The sequence below is a fragment of the Lithobates pipiens genome, unplaced genomic scaffold (genome assembly GCF_037356315.1).
Source record: "Lithobates pipiens isolate NorthernLeopardFrog02 unplaced genomic scaffold, aLitPip1_a1.2 Scaffold_8, whole genome shotgun sequence".
In the NCBI taxonomy this organism is placed as follows: domain Eukaryota; kingdom Metazoa; phylum Chordata; class Amphibia; order Anura; family Ranidae; genus Lithobates; species Lithobates pipiens.
Genome location: NW_027507903.1, coordinates 146,812,330 through 146,832,339, shown reverse-complemented (window position 1 = coordinate 146,832,339; position 20,010 = coordinate 146,812,330). Strand labels below are relative to the sequence as shown.

The 20,010-nt window shown below is 40.7% G+C and overlaps 1 protein-coding gene across 1 annotated transcript in view; it reads right to left on the bottom strand.

Moving 5' to 3' along the window:
• Positions 1 to 20,010, bottom strand: part of LOC143960916 (uncharacterized) — a 614,677-nt gene that overhangs the window by 245,854 nt on the left and 348,813 nt on the right. The window contains exons 70-78 of the mRNA XM_077469935.1: positions 16,358 to 16,435; positions 15,208 to 15,243; positions 14,631 to 14,684; positions 13,998 to 14,042; positions 11,697 to 11,741; positions 11,231 to 11,266; positions 7,131 to 7,190; positions 6,866 to 6,991; positions 4,982 to 5,053 (exon numbers count right to left, since the gene is read on the bottom strand). Coding sequence (XP_077326061.1) covers positions 4,982 to 5,053; positions 6,866 to 6,991; positions 7,131 to 7,190; positions 11,231 to 11,266; positions 11,697 to 11,741; positions 13,998 to 14,042; positions 14,631 to 14,684; positions 15,208 to 15,243; positions 16,358 to 16,435 — 552 coding nt within the window. The remainder of the gene's footprint in view (positions 1 to 4,981; positions 5,054 to 6,865; positions 6,992 to 7,130; positions 7,191 to 11,230; positions 11,267 to 11,696; positions 11,742 to 13,997; positions 14,043 to 14,630; positions 14,685 to 15,207; positions 15,244 to 16,357; positions 16,436 to 20,010) is intronic.

Below are 20,010 nucleotides of genomic sequence, written 5' to 3'. Positions count from 1 at the left end.
TGTCATTTTGTTTACGGTAGTTGTTTATCACTATGTTATTTTGCTGTATTTAACGATGGATTTGTAATACTGCTGTTTACCCCTCCTTTTTTTTTTTTTCTCTCTTTGTATGGTTCTGCATGGGAATTTCCCGATACTCATACTTTGTATTTCTGTTGAATCTTTTTCAATAAAACGTTTGAAAACAAAAAAAAAAAATAAAAAATTTAAAAAAAGATTTTTTTATTATTTTTTTATTTTAGATTCTGATAAGCCCCCCGCCCGCAGACCCCCACAACTACCGGCCAGGACTGTGGGGATGAGGCCCTTGTCCACATCAACATGGGGACATGGTGCTTTGAGGGGTCACAGACCCCCAAAGCATCCTCCCAATGTTGAGGGCATGTGGTCTGGTACGGTTCAGGAGGGGGGGCGCTCTCTCGTCCCCCCTCTTTTCCTGCGGTCTGCTAGGTTGCGTGCTCGGATAAAGGGTCTGGTATGGATATTTAGGGGGACCCCCACGTCATTTTTTTTTAATTTGACTCGGGGTTCCCCTTAATATCCATACCAGACCTGAAGGGCCTGGTAATTGAATTTAGGGGAACCCCCACGCTTTTTTTTTTTTAATCAATGAATAAATTGTGCTCCGTAATACAGAGAACACTCATTGAGTGTTCTCTGTATCACGAGAGCCGACAATTGAAAGTGATTTTAAAAGACTTTTTTTCCTTGCGAAATTACACTTTCAGGGACAGTTCTAAGCACGGGAAACATGCGCCCCTTCACAGGCATACTATAGTCACCCCCCAGGTATGAAATTTAAAGGAATATTACACTTTTATTGTTTCACTTTAATCATTATTAAAATCACTGCTCCTGAAAAAACGGCAGTTTTTAAAACTTTTTTTTGCATTGATCCATGTCCCCTGGGGCAGGACCCGGGTCCCCAAACACTTTTTAGGACAGTAACTTGCATATTAGCCTTTAAAATTAGCACTTTAGATTTCTCCCATAGACTTGTACAGGGTGTTCCGGCTTTTTGAATTTACCGCGAATAGCCCAAATTGTTCACTGTTCGCTGAACAGGCGAACAGGCAATGTTCGAGTCGAACATGAGTTCGACTCGAACTCGAAGCTCATCCCTAGTCGCAACAAGCTCACATCGAACATTTCCCGTCGGAAATTCCGATCGTGTGTACACGGTATTGAAGTTTACATAAGCTTATTTTAACAACCTTTTGTGCTCGGGCTTTTCACTTTACAACGGAATTCCCCCTAGAGCATAGTAAATGTGGCAAAATATCACATTGCAAGGAATACCCAATCTCTTGCAATGGAAATAAAACAACAGCATGTTTGCTTGCACATGATTGGATGGTGGAAGTCATCAGAGCTTCATCTCATTTACTAAGCTCTGGGGAAAATACCCTTGCAAATTAAGCTGTCAGTTTGTCATTAGTAAATTAACCCCACTGTCATGGTCCAAGTCACTTGTCAGTTACCATCTAGAAAATGGGCTCCAGTTTTAGGCACCGCTTGTAAAAAACATAAGTATTTTGTACAGGGTCCAAAAGTGAGCAATAGGGATGAGCCAAGAAATACTCCTGTTCGGTTCGCAGCAGAACATGCGAACAGGCAAAAAATTCAGCAGAACATGCGAACACCGTTATAGTCTATGGGACGCGAGCATGAATAATCAAAAGTGCTCATTTTAAAGGCTTATATGCAAGTTATTGTCATAAAAAGTGTTTGGGGACCCGGGTCCTGCCCAAGGGGACATGTATCATGTTTTTTTTTTTTTTTAAACGGCTGTTTTTTCTGGAGCAGTGCCACAGCAAAATTACATTTCTAAGGGAAAAATTGTAATTTAAAACTGATCGCGGCTGTAATGAATTGTCGGGTCTCGGCAATATAGATAAAACTCATTGAAAAAAAAGAGCATAGGATCCCCCTCCAGTCCATTACCAGGCCCTTTGGGTCTGATATGAATATTAAGAAAAAAAAAATGGCGTAGGTGTCCCCCCCAAAATCAATACCAGTCCTTATCTGAGCACACAACCTGGCAGGCCACAGGAAAAGAGGGGGGGCAAGAGAACACCCCCCCTCCTGAACTGTACCAGGCCACATGCCCTCAACATGGGGAGGGTGCTTTGGGGTAGCCTCCCAAAGCACCTTGTCTCCATGTTTTTGGGGACAATGGCCTCATCCCCACAACCCTTGCCCGGTGGTTGTGGGGATCTGCGGGCTGGGGACTTATTGGAATCTGGAAGCCCACTTTAACAAGGGGACCCCCAGATCCCGGCCTTCCCCCCTGTGTGAATTGGTAACACGGTACAAATGTACCCCTACCATTTCACATAAAAAGTGTCAAAATGGTAAAAAAGACAAGAGACAGCTTGAGACAAGTCCTTTATTAAAAAATATAAAAATAAAAATGTCCCACGGTGTCCATTCATCTTCTTCTATCACGCCACCCCACGGGGCGAAAAAAAAAAAGCTACAACCGACCCGCCTCCATGGGAGGCTCCCGCCGCCTGACGTGTCTTCGCTGTATCAGTTCTTATATAACTTTAATATTCATACCAGACCCAAAGGGCCTGGTAATGGAGGGGGGATCCCATGCTCTTTTTTTCAAATATCTGTATCTATATCGCTGAGACCCGACAATTCATTACAGCTGCGATCAGTTTTAAATGATAATTTTTCCTTTAGAAATGTCATTTTGCTGTGGTACTGTTCTAAACACGGGAAAAATGCTCCACTTCACAGGCATACTATAGACACCCCCTAGGCACTATATTTAAATGAATATTTGATTTTTATTGTTTCACTTTAAGCATTAAAAAAATCACTGCTCCTGAAAAAACAGCGGTTTTAAAAAATGTGTTTGCATTGATACATGTCCCCGGAGCAGGACCCAGGTCCCCAAACACTTTTTATGACAATAACTTGCACATAAACCTTTAGAATTAGCACTTTTGATTTTTCATGTTAGTGTCCCATAGACTTTAATGGTGTTCTGGCAGCTTTCAAATTTGCTGCGAACACTGCATACTTTTCGCTGTTCGGCTTACGCTCAACTAAAACATCGGACTCATCCCTAGTGAGCAACTATATTAATTAAAGGGATTAAAAATCATAAGATTAGATAAGTGTAAGATTAGAAAAGCTGTGTTAAGTTTGAAAAAGATATCTTATGCCGCGTACAGACGTAGCCGACTATCCGGCGGACTTAGTCTGACGGACTTCCCGCCGGACTGTCCTTCCGACTTTCCAAACGGGCTACTTGCCCACACACGGCACTTTTTCAGTGGACTAATACGGCGTACTAAGTCCGCCGTACTATCCGCCGTACTTTTAAAATGAACGGACTCGCCCACACACGCGGAGGAAAGTCCGCTCATTTCGAGCGCGTCTCCAGGTAGGCGGGGCCCGCAAAGGAGACGTCGCTGACCCCGCCACCTGGTATGGACTTAAAGGGGAACCCCAACACACAAGATAAAAAAGTTTATTGCACAGCTCCGGGGTCTTCCGTCTTCGGGGGTCTTCTCGCCGGACTCCTCCGCTATCTTCTGCTAGCTCTTTTACTAGTGGAGGAGCCCGGCTTTCTTCCTCGCTGCCGGCCTCTTCTTCCGACTTCGGGGGTCTTGTCCCGCTCTTCGGTTCTTCTGCCGGGCCACCACGCCTTCTTATAGCTCTTTTACAGGCGGTGGCCCGGTCTTCTGTTGCCGCTGTCGTTGTCGTCGTCGCCGCCGCCTTCTGTTCTTCTGTTCTTCTCTTCTCTTCAGATGTTGACTAGTCGCTCCTTCCGCTCACAATGACGGGGACCGGGCGCGCAATGACTTATATAGGGACATCACCGGATGATGTCCCCGCCCATTATGTGACATCATAATAGGCGGGGACATCATCCGGTGATGTCCCTATATAAGTCGCCGCGCGTCTGGTCCCCGTCATTGTGAGCAGAGGGAGCGACGAGTCAACATCTGAAGAGAAGAGAAGAACAGAAGAACAGAAGAACAGAAGGCAGCGGCGACGATGACGACGACGACAACAGCGGCGACAGAAGACCCGAAGAGGGGGACAAGACCCCCGAAGTCGGAAGAAGTGGCCGGCGGTGAGGAAGAAAGCCGGGCTCCTCCGCTAGTAAAAGAGCTAGCGGAAGATAGCGGAGGAGTCCAGCGAGAAGACACCCGAAGACGGAAGACCCCCGGAGCTGTGCAATAAACTATTTTATCTTGTGTTATGTTATGTTGTGTTTTTTTTACTTTATTTTACAGGTGAATGGGTAGGGGTACATTGTACCCCATACTCATTCACATAGGGTGGGGGGCCGGTATCCGGGGGCCCCCTTATTAAAGGGGGCTCCTGGTGCGGCCTGGTACGGCTCAGGAGGGGGGGCTGCTCGCTCGTCCCCCCCTTTCCTGGCCGGCCGGGTAGCGTGCTCTGACAAGGGTCTGATGTAGACCTGGGCGGGACCCCCAAGCCGATTTTTTTCGGCGTTGGGGTTCCCCTTTAAGTCCATACCAGGTGGCGGGGTCAGCGACGTCTCCTTCGCGGGCCCCGCCTACCTGGAGACCCGCTCAAAATGAGCGGACTTTTCTCCGGGCGGGAAAAGTCCATTCATTTCAAAAGTCCGGCGGACTGGCATACGCATGGCCGGATTGTCTGCCGAAATGCAAGTCCAGCGGGAAGATTGGAGTGCAAAACTACTTTCTAAGTCCGCCGTACTTTTGGGTCAAAAAAGTCTGCCGGAGGCTACACACGGGGGGATTGTCCGGCGGACTTGAGTTTGCCGGACTTTTCCACCCGATTGTTTGAGCGTGTGTACGCGGCATTAATGGCATCAACATTAGCATGCCAAGTATATAGTATCTAAGGCCAATCTAAACATTTGGCAAATGTTTTATTGCTAGGATAAAGACAATAGCACATCAGTTGCATATGTCGTAAAGAAGGTTTTGCCTAGTATAAACATTTTTTTTTATTTTTTATTCTATACCTCTTTACCAGCAAGTCCAGGAGTTCCTTGAGTTCCAGGGATGCCATTTTTCCCCCTTTTTCCTCTTTCGCCCTAAAAAAGTAATAATAGTTATAACATATATTATTATAATATATTATATATTATAATATATTATATATGCTGGATTGGGGGCCACATTATGAACACATTTAACTCCAGAGTTCAGCTTTATACAAATCAAAAAGTGACAGCATCCTCACAACAGCAGAACATTTTACAGATCCAGTGTGAACAATTAACAGTAGTGTTGTAGGTACAGTGTGATGATGTATTATCAGCACCAGACTTCACTACAAAGGTAAATGTCACCTATGCGGGGTGGCACAGTGGTGTAGTGGATAGCGCTTTCGTCTACCAGTAAGAAGGATTGCTGGAGTACTTGCCTGGAGTTTGCATGTTCTCCCTGTGTCTGCGTGGGTTTCCTCTCACACTCCAAAGACATGCTGGTAGGTTAATTGGATCCTGTCTAAATTGTCCCTAGTACAGTATGTATGAATGTGAGTTAGGGACCTTGGAGTGTAAGTTCCTTGAGGGTAGGGACTGATGTGAATGTACAATGTATATGTAAAGCACTGCATAAATTGACGGCACTCTATAAGTACCTAAAATATGCAAAATGTTTTACATTATTGTTAATATTTTACATTATCCTATATAGAAAAAATGCATCCATGTTAAAACTATTTAAATCTGTATAATAAAGATAAATTCCAGGTATGGTATATTTGTACATAGATACATTAGTCCAGCATGGACCAATGCAAGTATGTATATACCATACCTAGCCGATGCCCCTGGAAGTTGGAAACATCTGAAGTAGACACTGCTACTCCAGTGATCTCCACTTGTTTCTGTGTCCCGTAGATTGTGAGGAGGCGGAGAGTGGAATATCATCACCCCTCCTCTCCATCTCATCCAATGAGAGAATGCTTTGTGGTTATTCAGAAAGTGCATTCTCTGAATAGCTCCTGTTCTAAAAGGTCAACCTTATATGTTTGAAATGCAGCAGGCCAGCCTCTCAGCACAGAACGCAGAAGTGGAAGTGGAGATCACTAGAGTAGCAGTATCTACTTCAATGATTTTCAACTTCTAGGGCTATTGATCAGATATGTTATATACATAGCTACAACGTCCAAGCTGGACTAATGTAGCTATGTATACAATATCCATACCTGTAATTCTCCCCTTAAATTTGTACATAGCTATACATAACACAGATAATATGAGCACCGCAAATAGGAAAAATTCCTTACAAAGGAAAGGTAAATGGAATAAATAGAACAAAAACAAGCTAAAAATCGTATAAAGTACTATGCATTAGGGATGATTTACTAAAACTGGACAGTGCAAAGTCTGGTGCAGCTGTGCATGGTAGATCTGCTTCTAGCTTTAACAATTAAGCTTTGACAAAAAAAAAAAAAAAAAATGAAAGATGGTTGGTTTCTATGCAGAGCTGCACCAGATTCTGCACTCGCCAGTTTTAGTAAATCAACCCCATTGTGTTACATTACAGCTGCTGGGTTTATCTCTTTAAAAACTGGACAAAAGAAAAACACTTAATCCCTACAATTAGGGATCTATATGTTTTACACAAGAATCACACAAATTTCACCCAGGAGTAACACATTTTTCAATTGTGAAAAGTTGGGTGAACCTTGTGTGAAACAATTTATAAATAGACTCCCTATGTCCAAAGCAGCATGGTAGCCAAAATATATGTTTTAACTTTATAAAGTACAGGTCACAGACTGAAAGTTAACATTTAACTCCATGTTATGACCAACAACTCTATCTTTCTTTTGCTCCATCTTTATAATCCTCTTTTCTTTAACAACTCTGCACCACAATTTTTTTTTTACTAACAGGAGGTCCAGGAGGCCCACGCATTCCTGGTTCTCCTCTTTCACCCATAGATCCAGAAATACCAGGATTTCCTTGAATCCCTTGGATACCTTGTACTCCCGGAGGCCCTCGTTCTCCTGGTTCACCCTGTGGGGGAAAATATATTACTGGTTTATAGCCTGCACTAAGAACACAGCAGTAGTAAAAAGTAGATAATTGGAAAATGCTACAAAATATCCCCAACTACAAAAATTATTTTTATGTCATCAGCTATATGAGAAATTACCTTAATACCAGGAGGTCCAGCTTGTCCCACTGGTCCTCTGTGGCCAACACCTGGTTCACCCTATAAAGATACAATAAACTGAGTTAGGGTAGATTTCTTTTTTAGTTCATTCTTTGGTACATTTTTCTCAGCCCAGCACTAAAGAACTAAGATCGTTACACATTTCATCTTCCATGATGTCATTAGGGGCGAAGATCCTGGAAGAGACGTTTTATGAAATGAGGATGTTTCCTCTTCTTTCTGCAGCTTACATACTGTCATGAGAAGGGATGCTGATATTCCACAAATAAATCAAAAAGTTCAACCCCTTTATTTATTTAAAGGGCCATAGAGATTGAATGAGTTCTTACTGCAAGGGAAATATGGTGTTTGGAACCACACTGAAGAACAAACACGCATATGCAACTGAGTATAAACTTGAGCTGGTTTTTGCACATACATTTACTGCTAGATTTGGAAATTGCACAAGTCACTTTACAAGGATTTTTTTTTGCACAGAAGAAATAGACAATACTTATCAACATTGATGTTCACCACTTATATTGGTATTATTATTGTGTTTTAATTTTTTTTTTTTTTTATATATATTGATTTAATGATTTTCATTCATATTTCGTTTGAAAGGAAAGTATAATACATTTTGGGTGATTAATAGGCACTAAATAATATCAGTTTATTCACTTTTTGATTGAAAAAGTGCTGAAAATTAAAGTGGTTGTAAAGCTTTATTTTTAAATAACAAACGGGGTTTATACTTGCCTGCTCTGTGCAAAGAAATTATACAGAGCGGCCCTGAACCTCCTCTACTCAGGTCCCCTGTTGGCACTCTTGGCTTAGTCCCTCCAGCCAATGGCTCACACTACCTCAGCAGCAGAAAAGAGCTGCAGAAACGCACAGCGTTCGATCGAATGAGGGCTCAGGTAAGTAAAAAGGGGGAGGGGGAGAGGAGGATGATCATGCTTAAATATTTTTTACTTTAAGAACTACAGCTCTGGAAGGATTTACCCCCTTCCTGATCAGGCCATTTTTTGTAATACGGCACTGCTTTACTTTAGCTGACAATCGCACGTTTTTTTTTTTTCACTATAAACATAAAAAGGCCAACAATTTTGAAAAAAAAAAAACATTTTTTACCTTCTGATATAAAACATACCCAATGAAGAAATTTAAAAAAAAATCTAATTTCTTCATAAAATTTGACTAAGATGTATTCTGCTACATATTTTTGGTAAAAAAAAAAAACAACAATAAGAGTATATTGATTGTTTTTGCAAACATTATAGCATCTACAAAATAGGGGAAAGATTCATGGCATTATTATAATTTTTTTTTTTACAAGTAATGGCGGTGATAAGTGATTTTTAGTGGGACGCCGATATTGTGGAGGACAAATCAGACACCTAGCTGACATTTTTAACACTTTTTGGGAACCAGGGACATTATTACAGTGATCAGTGCTAAAAATATGCACTGACATTGTACTAATGACACTGGCAGGGAAGGGGTTAACATCAGGGGCAAGCAATGAGTTAAATGTGTTTGCTCAGTTTTTTTCTAAGTGTGTGGGGGGATGGGCTTAGCAGAAAGGACATAGCAGAAATTGGCATAGCAAAAAGAAAGGATCTCTGTGGGATCCCCTGCCAGAACGGAGATCTGCCTTGTTTAATATGGCAGATCCCCATTCTGTCACTTCAGGGAATGACCGCAGGAGGCTGGCAGGCAACGAGTCCACCAGGCCCACTGATTGCCCCCCCTGCTGGGCAATGGGCCCACGAACCGACGTACACCTACGGTGATTTGCGCAACTAAGCCAACCTGCCGTTATACTATAACGGCTGGTCGACAAGAGGTTAATGCAAGGAATGCATTAGGGTAATACATTTTTAGGCTTTAGAACCACTTTAAGGAGATTACACGTGACACCAACAGCAAAGAAATGTTTGGAGCTGTTTGGCTATTGGATCATTGTGTGTGTGGGGTTCTTGGTAGGTGTCAGCACTGCCTGTCAAGCATCTCATTAAAATGCACGTGTGGGAACTTCTTATAGAAATTATTAATATGCATGTGCAATAGAATATGATCTATAATTTGAAGCTGAAATGTGGGTAGAAATAAAAGTCAATATTCATGCACTTATTGATTCTTTAAAAATGAATTAAACTGATATTTACAAACAACTAGCAACAGTACCTGTATGGCTTTTTGCATTAGCCACCTCTAATAAGAGGGAAGGTCAGCACTGTAATCCTAACAGGTTTTACTCCATTGCATGTTTCTATTCTTTCAATACAAAGAGATTTTTGAGAGGAGATGGGAGCAGAGAAAAGATCTTAATGTAAAAAGAACCTATAGATACAAAAAAAACTCTGGAAGAGAAATGTGGGCAATTTTTATGAGCCAATTCTGCCCAGGATAATTGTGATATTCAATCTGCTTGACTATTGTATATGAAACAAAGCATCAGATCTGATTAGTATCTCAGTTTGACTATTAGACTGAGGAAAGAGATACCAAAGCTCCAAGAAATTATTATTAGCATTTTTATTACTATACAGCAGTGGTCATCAACCCTGTCCTCAAGGCCGACTAACAAGCCAGGTTTGCAAGATAACTGAAATACATCACAGGTGATATCATTTGCTTTTCAGTGATTGCAGTATTCTAGTCTGCATCTCCCCAAGGTAATACATAACACCTGGTCTGTTAGTGAGCCCTGAGGACAGGGTTGATGACCATTGCTATACAGGATTGATATAGTGCCAACAGTTTATACAATGTAGAGGAGGGACAGTACAATTACAATACAGTTAAATAAAGAAGGGATGGGGGGGCCCTATTTGTGGAGCCTAAAATCTAAAGAAATGCATGGAGGCTCAATAAAACTTTGAAATAAACAAGAAACAACTTCTAGGTGTTGAACAAATAAGTTGGATCACTGTCTACCAGATGGTAACTTGAGTGAGGCAGCTGAAATCGCTGAAAGAATAATCTGGGTCAGATAGTTAAGGGTCAAGATGGGCAACAGACAAAAGAATAATTCAATAAAGTAGCCAAGTATCAAGACAGGCATCAGACAAGAGAGTAATCCAAAAAACATAGCCAAGGGTCAGTCCAGAGAGTAACAGAGAATACACATTATCATCAGTGTTAATTTCGTCAACAAAAAAATGTCATCAACATTTACGTCAGTGGTCTTTTTACAGTGATGAAAACTAAAGGAAATGTACACCACGTCTTTGTCCACTGACCAAAACTATGACAAAAGTCAATTCGATTTTTGTTAATAAACGAAAAAGAAATGGAAATGTGAAGTAGGGATGTTTTCCCACGGTTTCCACCGAGCTCCATGCTTAGCATTAGGAATGTTGGCTGCATCTCTCACACCACATGAGTGTCTGCTTTCCATTCTCACTGAGCCTGGGCTACGAGCGTTTGGACAGCACACCCCCACACTATGCAGAATTACAGCCCTCCTTAGACCAATGTCCACAGCAGTGGGCATTACAGGCCTCCTCAGACCATCCAGAGTGGCTAAATCGGTATCTGTGAGTTTTTTCAAACCTTAATACCATAAATAATAACATATTCAAATATTTTACACCAGCAGTATATAATAGGTTTTGGAAAATCTAGAGAAATGCGTAAAATAATGCATTACAATTCAACTAAACCCATTCAATGCTAGTCGACTAAAATGTACTGCAGATGATTAAATGGGACTAAAATTCAATTTTAGTCAAAAGACTAAAACTAAAACTAGATTGAAATTTGCTGCCAAAATGAACACTGACTATTACAAGCACTACAGCACAGGTCAATGATGCTTAAATACGGTGTTCCCTGAGTCATAGACCATCTCCAGAGCTGGATGCATGTGGCCAGATTCATTACTCCACAGCCGTGAAAGACAAGGTTGCAGCCAGGGTTCTGTGAATGAATGAACTACAAGTCCTGTCTTCCACCACAGCAGACAGCTTGTAGTCCTCAATGCACTGTGAGGGCACTAGTGAGAGCCCTCGTATTTAATTGATTCTTCAGTAGCCTGAAATTGCACCCACAATTTTTTTAAGTGAACTTAGCCTTTAAAATAGATTGGTTACCTTTTGCCCATTTTCACCAATGTCTCCTTTTTCTCCCTGAAGAAAACATATTAAATCACTGTATTTAAAAAACATTATTACAAAATGAAAATACATTTTGAATTACACTATTTTATGATATAAAAAGTACTGGTTGCTTCACAGCATGAGGGATTATTTACAGCCATTATAACTTTTTAAAAGACAAAATGCTCAAAGATTTTCTACATTGTTAAGATGTTTACTTAGCCGAACTCAAATAGGGCATAAAGGGGTTTTAAAAGCAAAAAATGAATGTAATCTTTCAATGATATAAGATTTTTTTTCTTCTTGATTTTCTGATGTTATTACACATAACATTCCTATTTACTTTTTTTATTCTGCAATTGTACTGGAAGAAGTTTAATGAAATATAAGCAGAACTAATTAGGACAAACCTGCATCTCTCCAGAAGCAGAAGGTCAGAGCTTTGAAATGATAAACTTACCTTCTGCCCATGAATTCCAGGATCTCCAGGTTCCCCTGGGGCACCCTGCCAGAGAAAACACAAGAAGACAATGATATACATAACAGTTGTTTTATATTTTATCAAGTACAAGTTTTTTTTCCCCTTGCTGGCTATGTAAGACTGTCTAAATATTACCTAGATTCCTTATCCAACTATAAATGATTGGGCAGTGTATGATTGTATCATAGCCAGTGCAGCACGGTGATCAGGAAAGAGGCTCGTCCCTTGGACAAAGCCCAGCCCCGATCAGGGTCAATGCCAATTTTTTCAGCTGTGATGTCCAGGTCCCTATGACATGATCATGCGGTTCCTGCATTTCAGTGATAACTCGCAGTGCCCCCCCCAAAAAATCATTCAGACTTTGATAAATTGTATAAAATTCACCCCTAATTGATTTTTTGAATAAGATGTTTTCCAAACTTTACATCCCTGACCAGAACATCTCTGTGGACAAATCCCTGGTCCATTTCACACGCCGGCTGGGAATCAAGCAGTAGATCCCCAGTAAGAGGGTGAGGTACGGATTGAAACTCAACAAGCTCTGTGAAAGCTCCTCTGGATATGTGAATTAGTGTGTATGAAGGCAGCTCCCAGCTCCAGCCCCCTGAGTGTCAAACGTACATGGGAATAAGTGGGGAAATTGTATGGTAGTTGGCATTCCCACTCCTCCAAAAGGGGTATCATATTTACATGGACAACTACTACACCAGTTTGCCCCATTTTCGCCACCTATACCTGAAGAAAACTTTAGCCTGTGGTACCCCAAGAAAAAACAGGAAAGGCTTCCCACAGCGTCTAGTCACCACAAGGCTACAAAGGGGGGAATCGGCAAGCCTGAGGAACGGTGAAGTGTTGGCCGTGAATGGGAGGGATAAGAAAGATGTTTACATCATGTCCACAATCTACGATGACACCTCGGTGGAACTTCCAAGAAGATGCGGTACCATTCAAAAGCCTTGCTGTAGCAACTAATACAACAAGTTCATTGGGTGGGGGTGGATTTAAACGATCAAATGCTGCAGCCCTATCTTTCAACACGAAAGTTCCTCTTCTGGTACAAAAAAGCTGCAATATTTCCATTTGGCCATGTATAATGCGTACGTCACTTATCAAAAATCAATGGAAATACCCAACCCCTTTATCAAATTTATCAAAAATATTGTCACTGCCCTGATCAATCAGCAAGGACCCCCCCCCCCCCCCCCCACAAAGCATTTGCTCCGATTGTGTCAGCAGACTGCATGAGTGCCATTTTCCTGACTATATTTCACCTTCAGCAACCAGAAGAAGACTCTTAAGATTCTTAAGAATTGTGGGGAAAAATTACAACTTCAAAAAATTCACTATGCCTCTTACTAAATACATTGGAATGTCTACTTTCCAAAAAGGTGTGATCAGATGTGATCAATTTTGATGATTTGCACCATAACTTGTAGATTCTATAACTTTCACAGAGACCAAATAATATACACTAATTTGGGTTATTTTTACTAAAGATATGTAACAGTATACATTTTGGCCCAAATGTATGACGAAAAATGATTTATTTGCAAAATTTTAAGATAGAAACCTAAAAAAAAGTGTTTTTTTTTTTCAAGGTTTTCTCTCTTTTTTGCTTATATTGCAAAAAATTAAAACCTAGTGGTGATTAAATACCACCAAAAGAAAGCTCTGTTTGTGAGAACAAAATGATAAAAATTTTGTTTGGCTACAATGTAGCATGAGTAATTGTAATAGCAAGTGTGAGAGCGCTGAAAGCTGAAAATTGGTCTAGGCAGGAAGGGTATATAAATGACCTGTATTGAAGTGGTTAAGCCAACACAACAGCCTGCAGAGAGATGGTCATCCCCTCCAACACACAGCTGGTGACTCAAAGCTTCAGTTCTACTATTTGCTCTACCTACAGAGGCTTACCTGTAGGTATAAATTTAAAAAAAAAGCCTTTACTACCACTTTAATTAAACTCTGACAAATTTACTTTCAGATTTGGGTGGAGTGGGAGGTGTTATTGCTCCTGTATCCCAGTTGGGTGTTTACACCTTATTTTCTATCCTGTGTGAAATCAGGAGAACTTGGCTAACAGAAATAGTGATGAAAATTCGTTTAACCCTTTTTCACACTAAAAAGTGCTTTAATTGTTGGGTGTGCTCCTGTTTGAGAGATTCCTGTGGCCTCACAGGAAATGGGGAAATATATGCTTAGTTGATGCACAGACAGCTATAAAGCTGTAAATATAAGGCACTATGTAATATTCCATTGCAAAAAAAAGTATGCAGATACCTTTTGTGCTTTGTCTCTCTGAGGTCCTGAGCGCCTTTTTCCTTCCTGATTGGTAAAGAATACAGTCCTAATTAAAAATTTGATATTGTGTAGACATATAAGGTTTATCCACCTGCTTCAGTCATTAAAAGGAGGTGGTCATTTATTGACCATTATGCAGGGCACTCCTCCTCCCACAGAACAAGCGAGAGAGCTTGTGATAGCAACTCAACATGAGAAGCAAGAGACTTAAGCCCCATACACACTATCAGTTTTTCTGCTGAGTTTTTTTTCCTTCAGGTTTACCAAAACAATGTAGTGCAAGGGCCTGCCTGTTTGCATACAAATTGAAACGTTTGACCTCATATTATATGGTTTTGCTAAATCTGAAGGAAAAACTCAGCAGAAAAACTGATAGTGTGTATGGGGCTTTATTCAGTCAACCATGTAACACTTTTAACTAAAATAACACATTTGGGTTGACTGCCCCTTTAAATGCTTTCCTTAGTTTTTAAAGTAAGATCTTTTCCTTCGTTTTTTTTTCATTTCGTTTTTTTTCATTCGTTTTTAAAGTAAGATTTTTCTAAAAAAAAAAAAAAAAACTATTTAATTTTAACCACATGAGATAATTTTAGCTCTAGAATATTAGCTGACCTTATCTCTTTTGGAGGATTCCAAAGTTTGCTCTTCTTCCATTGAATATAGTTTCTAAAAGAGATATAAAAATGTTCTCAGGGATAGGGATAGGTCTATCTAAGGCACATTCATTCAAAGCACAGGAGAAAACCCAGTGCAGCTATCAGGCTTGACAAAGGGTAACACTTTGAAAAGCCGTGCCAGGTAACCATAGACACCACCCCATCACCCAAAAGAATCTCTACTCACTAGCACCTGAGCACAGTATGGATGGTGTGAGCTATCAGTGGAGGTCTGTGTCATTTTTAGTGCTTTTGCACTCTCCCCAGCCAGTTTGGAAGCCATTTCTCCTGGTTCATCCAGCTCTGCCGCAGGCAATGGAAGGCTGTTGATTATTTCATGGAGTGTGCAGAGCGAACTCCCTGTGTCTTGCCTGTGATTGTAAGCATTTGGCAGCTCTATGCAAGTATAGGACACTTATCTGCTGGGCCGGGTTTTCTCTTGCGTTTTGAATAAAAATGTAATCGGTGTGAGTTACATTAGTTCTCATTTGGCCTTCTTTCTTGAATTTGCATAATACTGTGTTGTTACATACCTTTTTTCTCTTTCCTCCCTGTGTCCCCGGGTAAGGCTTTTGGAAAAATAAATAGACTTGTCAGTTCAAAAGCATTAATAACTGAAATTCTATTTTTTAAAATTCCCATCACCCCTTGCACACCCCTTAAAATTTTACCATTGGTAAGAGTGCCTACACCGGCTTTAGTAGACCCAGAGTAAGGGCAGAACAAGAGAATAACCCCTACAGTCTCTCCAGTTTCCAACTGAAATATCTGCTTTGTTTTATGCAATGAGAGTGAATGGAAAACCAAGGAGCTCACCATGTTTCAGAAAAAGACACTACATACATATGACTAAATGTTTGTGGAGATCTTGCCATTACACCTATATGAGTTTGTGGGACATAATATTCCAGAACTGTGGGCATTAATATACTGTAGGGCTGCCCCCCCACCCCCCTTTCCTTTGCAGCTATAACAGCCTCCACTTTTACTGGCTCTAAAGCATATTGGCAGAATTAAAGTTGACCTAAATATTTTTCCTTGCAATGGGGCTGCAGCTGTACTGCAAATGTTAACTGCTCAGTTTATGTCTTGGGATTTGGAAAAGCAGATTTACTTACCTTAAGCATCTTCTCTCCCATGCTCTACAGGTCTAAGGACTTCTTAGAGACAAGCCCTGCACTGGAAGTGAGGATGCAGAGGAACAGTCAAGTGTCGGATCATGAGGGAGCAGTGTATGCCAGGGGAGTGAGGGAATGGGTAAATAAAATAGTTTTCACTGTCCTCCTAAACTAAACAAGCAGTTAATCCATGCAGTATGTGGGCGAAGCCCCACTGCAAGGTAGAATTTTTAGGTTTCCTAGAGTTGGGATTTAAAAGCTACAATAAAACCTACAGATTTAAAGAAAACAAACAATGACAAGTACAGCTCAAAGTTTCCCATTTGAAATGAGTGTCAAATCATATTGTATCTCGTAAAACCTACCTTACATAAACTGGATGTACGTACCTTATGTTTGCTAAATAATTTGACCAGTAGTCCATGCATACAGATATACTCAAGGGAAATCTGAATTTTTTATTTTTTTTAAAAATGTTTCCTAATCGCACACTACTGACAGATGATAACCAAAAATACATTGTAATGCTCCATTACAGTTTATATAGGATGCTTTTGGTCCTTACCACACTCTCGTAATCCTCATCCACCATTCTTCTTATGCGAATGTATTTCACATTGTATGTTGAATTAACGTGCCTCTGCTTTAAAAAGAAGAACCAAACCTAAGGTTAAATCAATTCATCCAAACTAGACTATGTTGGAGGATGCTTTTAAACTGCAAGTAAAATGCAGATTCTGGTGCAACAGAAAGTTAAGATATATGTGAACTTTGAAATGTATTTATTTGAAATGCTTATAGATACAGAGATGAACGAAGGTTTGTTTTAAAGTGTTTTTATCACTTGTTCAGTATATGTAAGGTTCTTTTTAAGGTGAAAATCACTTTTGCACTTAATTTTTAAGCATCTACTCATGTTTAAAGTATTCAAAGATGGGGCATGGCATTCTCTAAAGTTAGTGATTTATATATATATATATATATATATATATATATATATATATATATATATATATATATATATATATATATATATATATATATATATATATATATAAAAATTATGTCAACTCACCCAAAACAAACCCCTACATTTTACAATTGGAGATTGGATTGGATTAATTGGAACAATATTCATCAAAATAACTAACAGCAAATATATGTATTCAAACTTCAAACTTTATTTAAACACATAGAAATGTTTTATCAATTTAGTTTGTATGAAAAACACCAAAGTACTGTATGAACATGCCAACTACTTTTTAAAACCCAAATCTAAAATCCAAATAGACCTTGCCAGGCATGCCTCTGCATAAATATTTAATGTAATAGGAAATCAAATCCAAACTGATTCAAATCGTTCAGCTTATAAACAATTATCTAATGCTCAACCAACAATGAACTGTGCAATAACTAAATGTGAGAGTGCAACTAAATATCCAAAAGAATAGATGCAAAGATAAAACATTCATTAATTCCATAAGGTGCAGGGAGGTTAAAGTTCATGATCACAGCTTGTGACTGAATAATCTGAATTTATATGTATTAAGCATTCAACATCTGCGCAAGGAGATTAATATATATATGATCAAATATAATGTACAGCATATATGATGACAAATGTACTGTGCATCACAAATACCACACTCCCAAAGTTGAAATAGCATAGCATCAAAATCTGCAGGTTTATTCCAAAACGGAACCAGATTCAGCTGTTAAACACACCTATAACAGACCAAATGTACACAAAAGGTATCCTGGAGGGCAGAGGCATAGCTTAAAACTATGCAAAAGTTGACCTGGGGCCCCGCACTACTACCCACTTCCACCACGCACCAAGATGCTCAAAGTGGCTAAAGAGTTATTCTTTATTTACATATTGAGAGGGTAATTCAAAAGATTTTGGAGAAACTGCCCACATTTTGACATACCTCTCCAATTCTTTTGAATATCTTGGAGCAGGAGTAGGCAACCATTGAAAGGTGGAGATCTACCTGAACAATATGAAATAATTAAAGATCACCAGGGTTTTAAAAAAAAATAATTAGGAAGGCCTAACTAAATGTAGTAAGGAAATATAATAAAACAAATGATACTTTAAAAATAAAAACCTAGCCTACCTTAAAAGTGGACAGTGTCAGTCAGTGGAGCAGTGAACAATGTCAGTAGGATAGTGGACAGTGTGTGGACAGTTTCAGTAGTGCAGTGGACTGTGTGTGTGTGGACAGTGCCAGTAGGGCAGTGGTCTGTGTGTGTGTGTGGACAGTGCCAGTAGGGCAGTGGCCTGTGTGTGGACCGTGTCAGTAGGACAGTGGACAGGGTGAGCAGTGTCAGTAGGACAGTTGATGGTGTCAGCAAGGCAGTGGACAGTCCCAGTAGGGCAGTGGACAGTACCGGTAGGAAAGTGAACAGTCTCATTAGGAAAAGGACAGTCAGTAGAGCAGTGTAACCTTTTCAGTATGGCAGTGGACTTTGTCAGTAGGGCAGAGGACAGGGTCAGTAGGGCAGTGGATGGCTTCAGTAGTTATTTCTGTTATTCTTTGTTTTTACCATTTTATTTTATTTATCCCATGATGTCTCACTTTTGGGATAGAGAAAGGAGTTTGAGGACACAGCCCTCAATCTCTATTTCTGCAGCTTCAGCTGCACAGAATGAATTAACGGGAAAAGCTTTGAACTTCCTGTTCATTCACAAACTGAAAGTGGTTCTTCACCCTTTTGAAAAAGAATAAAAGTCGGCAGCTAAGAATACTGTAGCTGCTGACTTTTAAAAAAAGGACATTAACCTGTCCAGGGGTCTAGCACGTTGTCCTCACCCAAACTGGTCCTTCGCTGGTTTTCGGGTCCCCAGTGCTGGCATGTTTACTGTAGGCAGCCAGCTGTAATTCCTTGCAGCTTCACAGCTGGATGCCCACTGTGCATGTGAGAGGTGCACTACACTTTGTGAATGGTTCTGCCTCCTTTCTAGACCTGTGATGTGCTCCAGAAGGTTGCAGGCGCAGGGGCAACTGATGGTGGATCACTGCGGTGATCCAACCAGAAGTGGAAGTGGGTATCTGTCAAAAGCAGGTGCCCACCCCCCCAAAGTACCAAAATAGATGAGGGGGAGGGTATAAAGCAGAACTTCACCTTTGAGGTGAAGTTCCTCTTAAAACATAGAAAACACAGTTTACTATGCTTCAGCTATGAATGAACAGAGTGAGTGATGAGTACCAATCACTCATGGTGTTCATTCAAAAAAGGAAGGTGTCAGTGTCAGTCTCTGAGCTGGCTGTTCAGCTGTCGGCTAATTGCCAGCTCCTATCTCTCCACAGTAAATCACCTGTTGATGATATCTTGCTTGTCAGTCCTGCCTACTTAAGCCATCCAGCCCAGATGATCTCTGCCTTTGCCTTGGCCATATCTCTAGAGACGCGCTCCTGTGTTCCTGTTAAAGACTTGCTTGGCTGACATTCCTTCTGGCTCTAGATCCTGCTTGCTGTTCTACTACGCTCATCTTTGGCTCCCCGACATTTTTGCTTGTCTGATTATCCATTCCGGTTCCTGAACTCTGGCTATGTTTTGACTGTTTACCTTTTTTATTATTATTAAACAAGTGAGATTTAACTGTACTTCTGTCTCAGTCTGATTCATGGTTTCTGACAATCAGTAAATTACATATTTACTGACCCCTTACCTACTCTCCATCATGATATGAACCGCTGCATCAGATGGTAGGAGTTGAGGGGAAGCTGGCAGCGCTGCGAGGAGTGGGGGGGGGGGGGTGGGGATCAGCAGAGCACATGGGGGGCCTGGTCAGCTGAAATGAGAGTAACCTGAACAGGAGGGCATATACAGGAACTGATCCTCTCCATTTTCCCCCTGAAGCCACTGAATTCCGGCAGGAGGGAAAGGAGGTGAAGCAGGCTTTTAGCGGCAGCAGGAGTAAAATGGATTCTTGTATATGCCACCCCAACAGCCTCTCCTGTCCAGATGTAAAACAGGATGTGTCAGGGAGGCCAGACACACCCCTGGAGCATGGGTAGGGTCCTCCTCTTATGACCCCTGATGCTATGCCTGTGCTGGAGGGCATATAGATAAACAATAGGCAGTCAGGAAAAATCAGGAAAATGATCACCACTCACTGGATCATTTGAATATATCTACTGTAGGCATCAGCAATCAACAGACAAACTGATCCTTATCACTACCCCCATACACAGCTCATTTTGGTCTTTA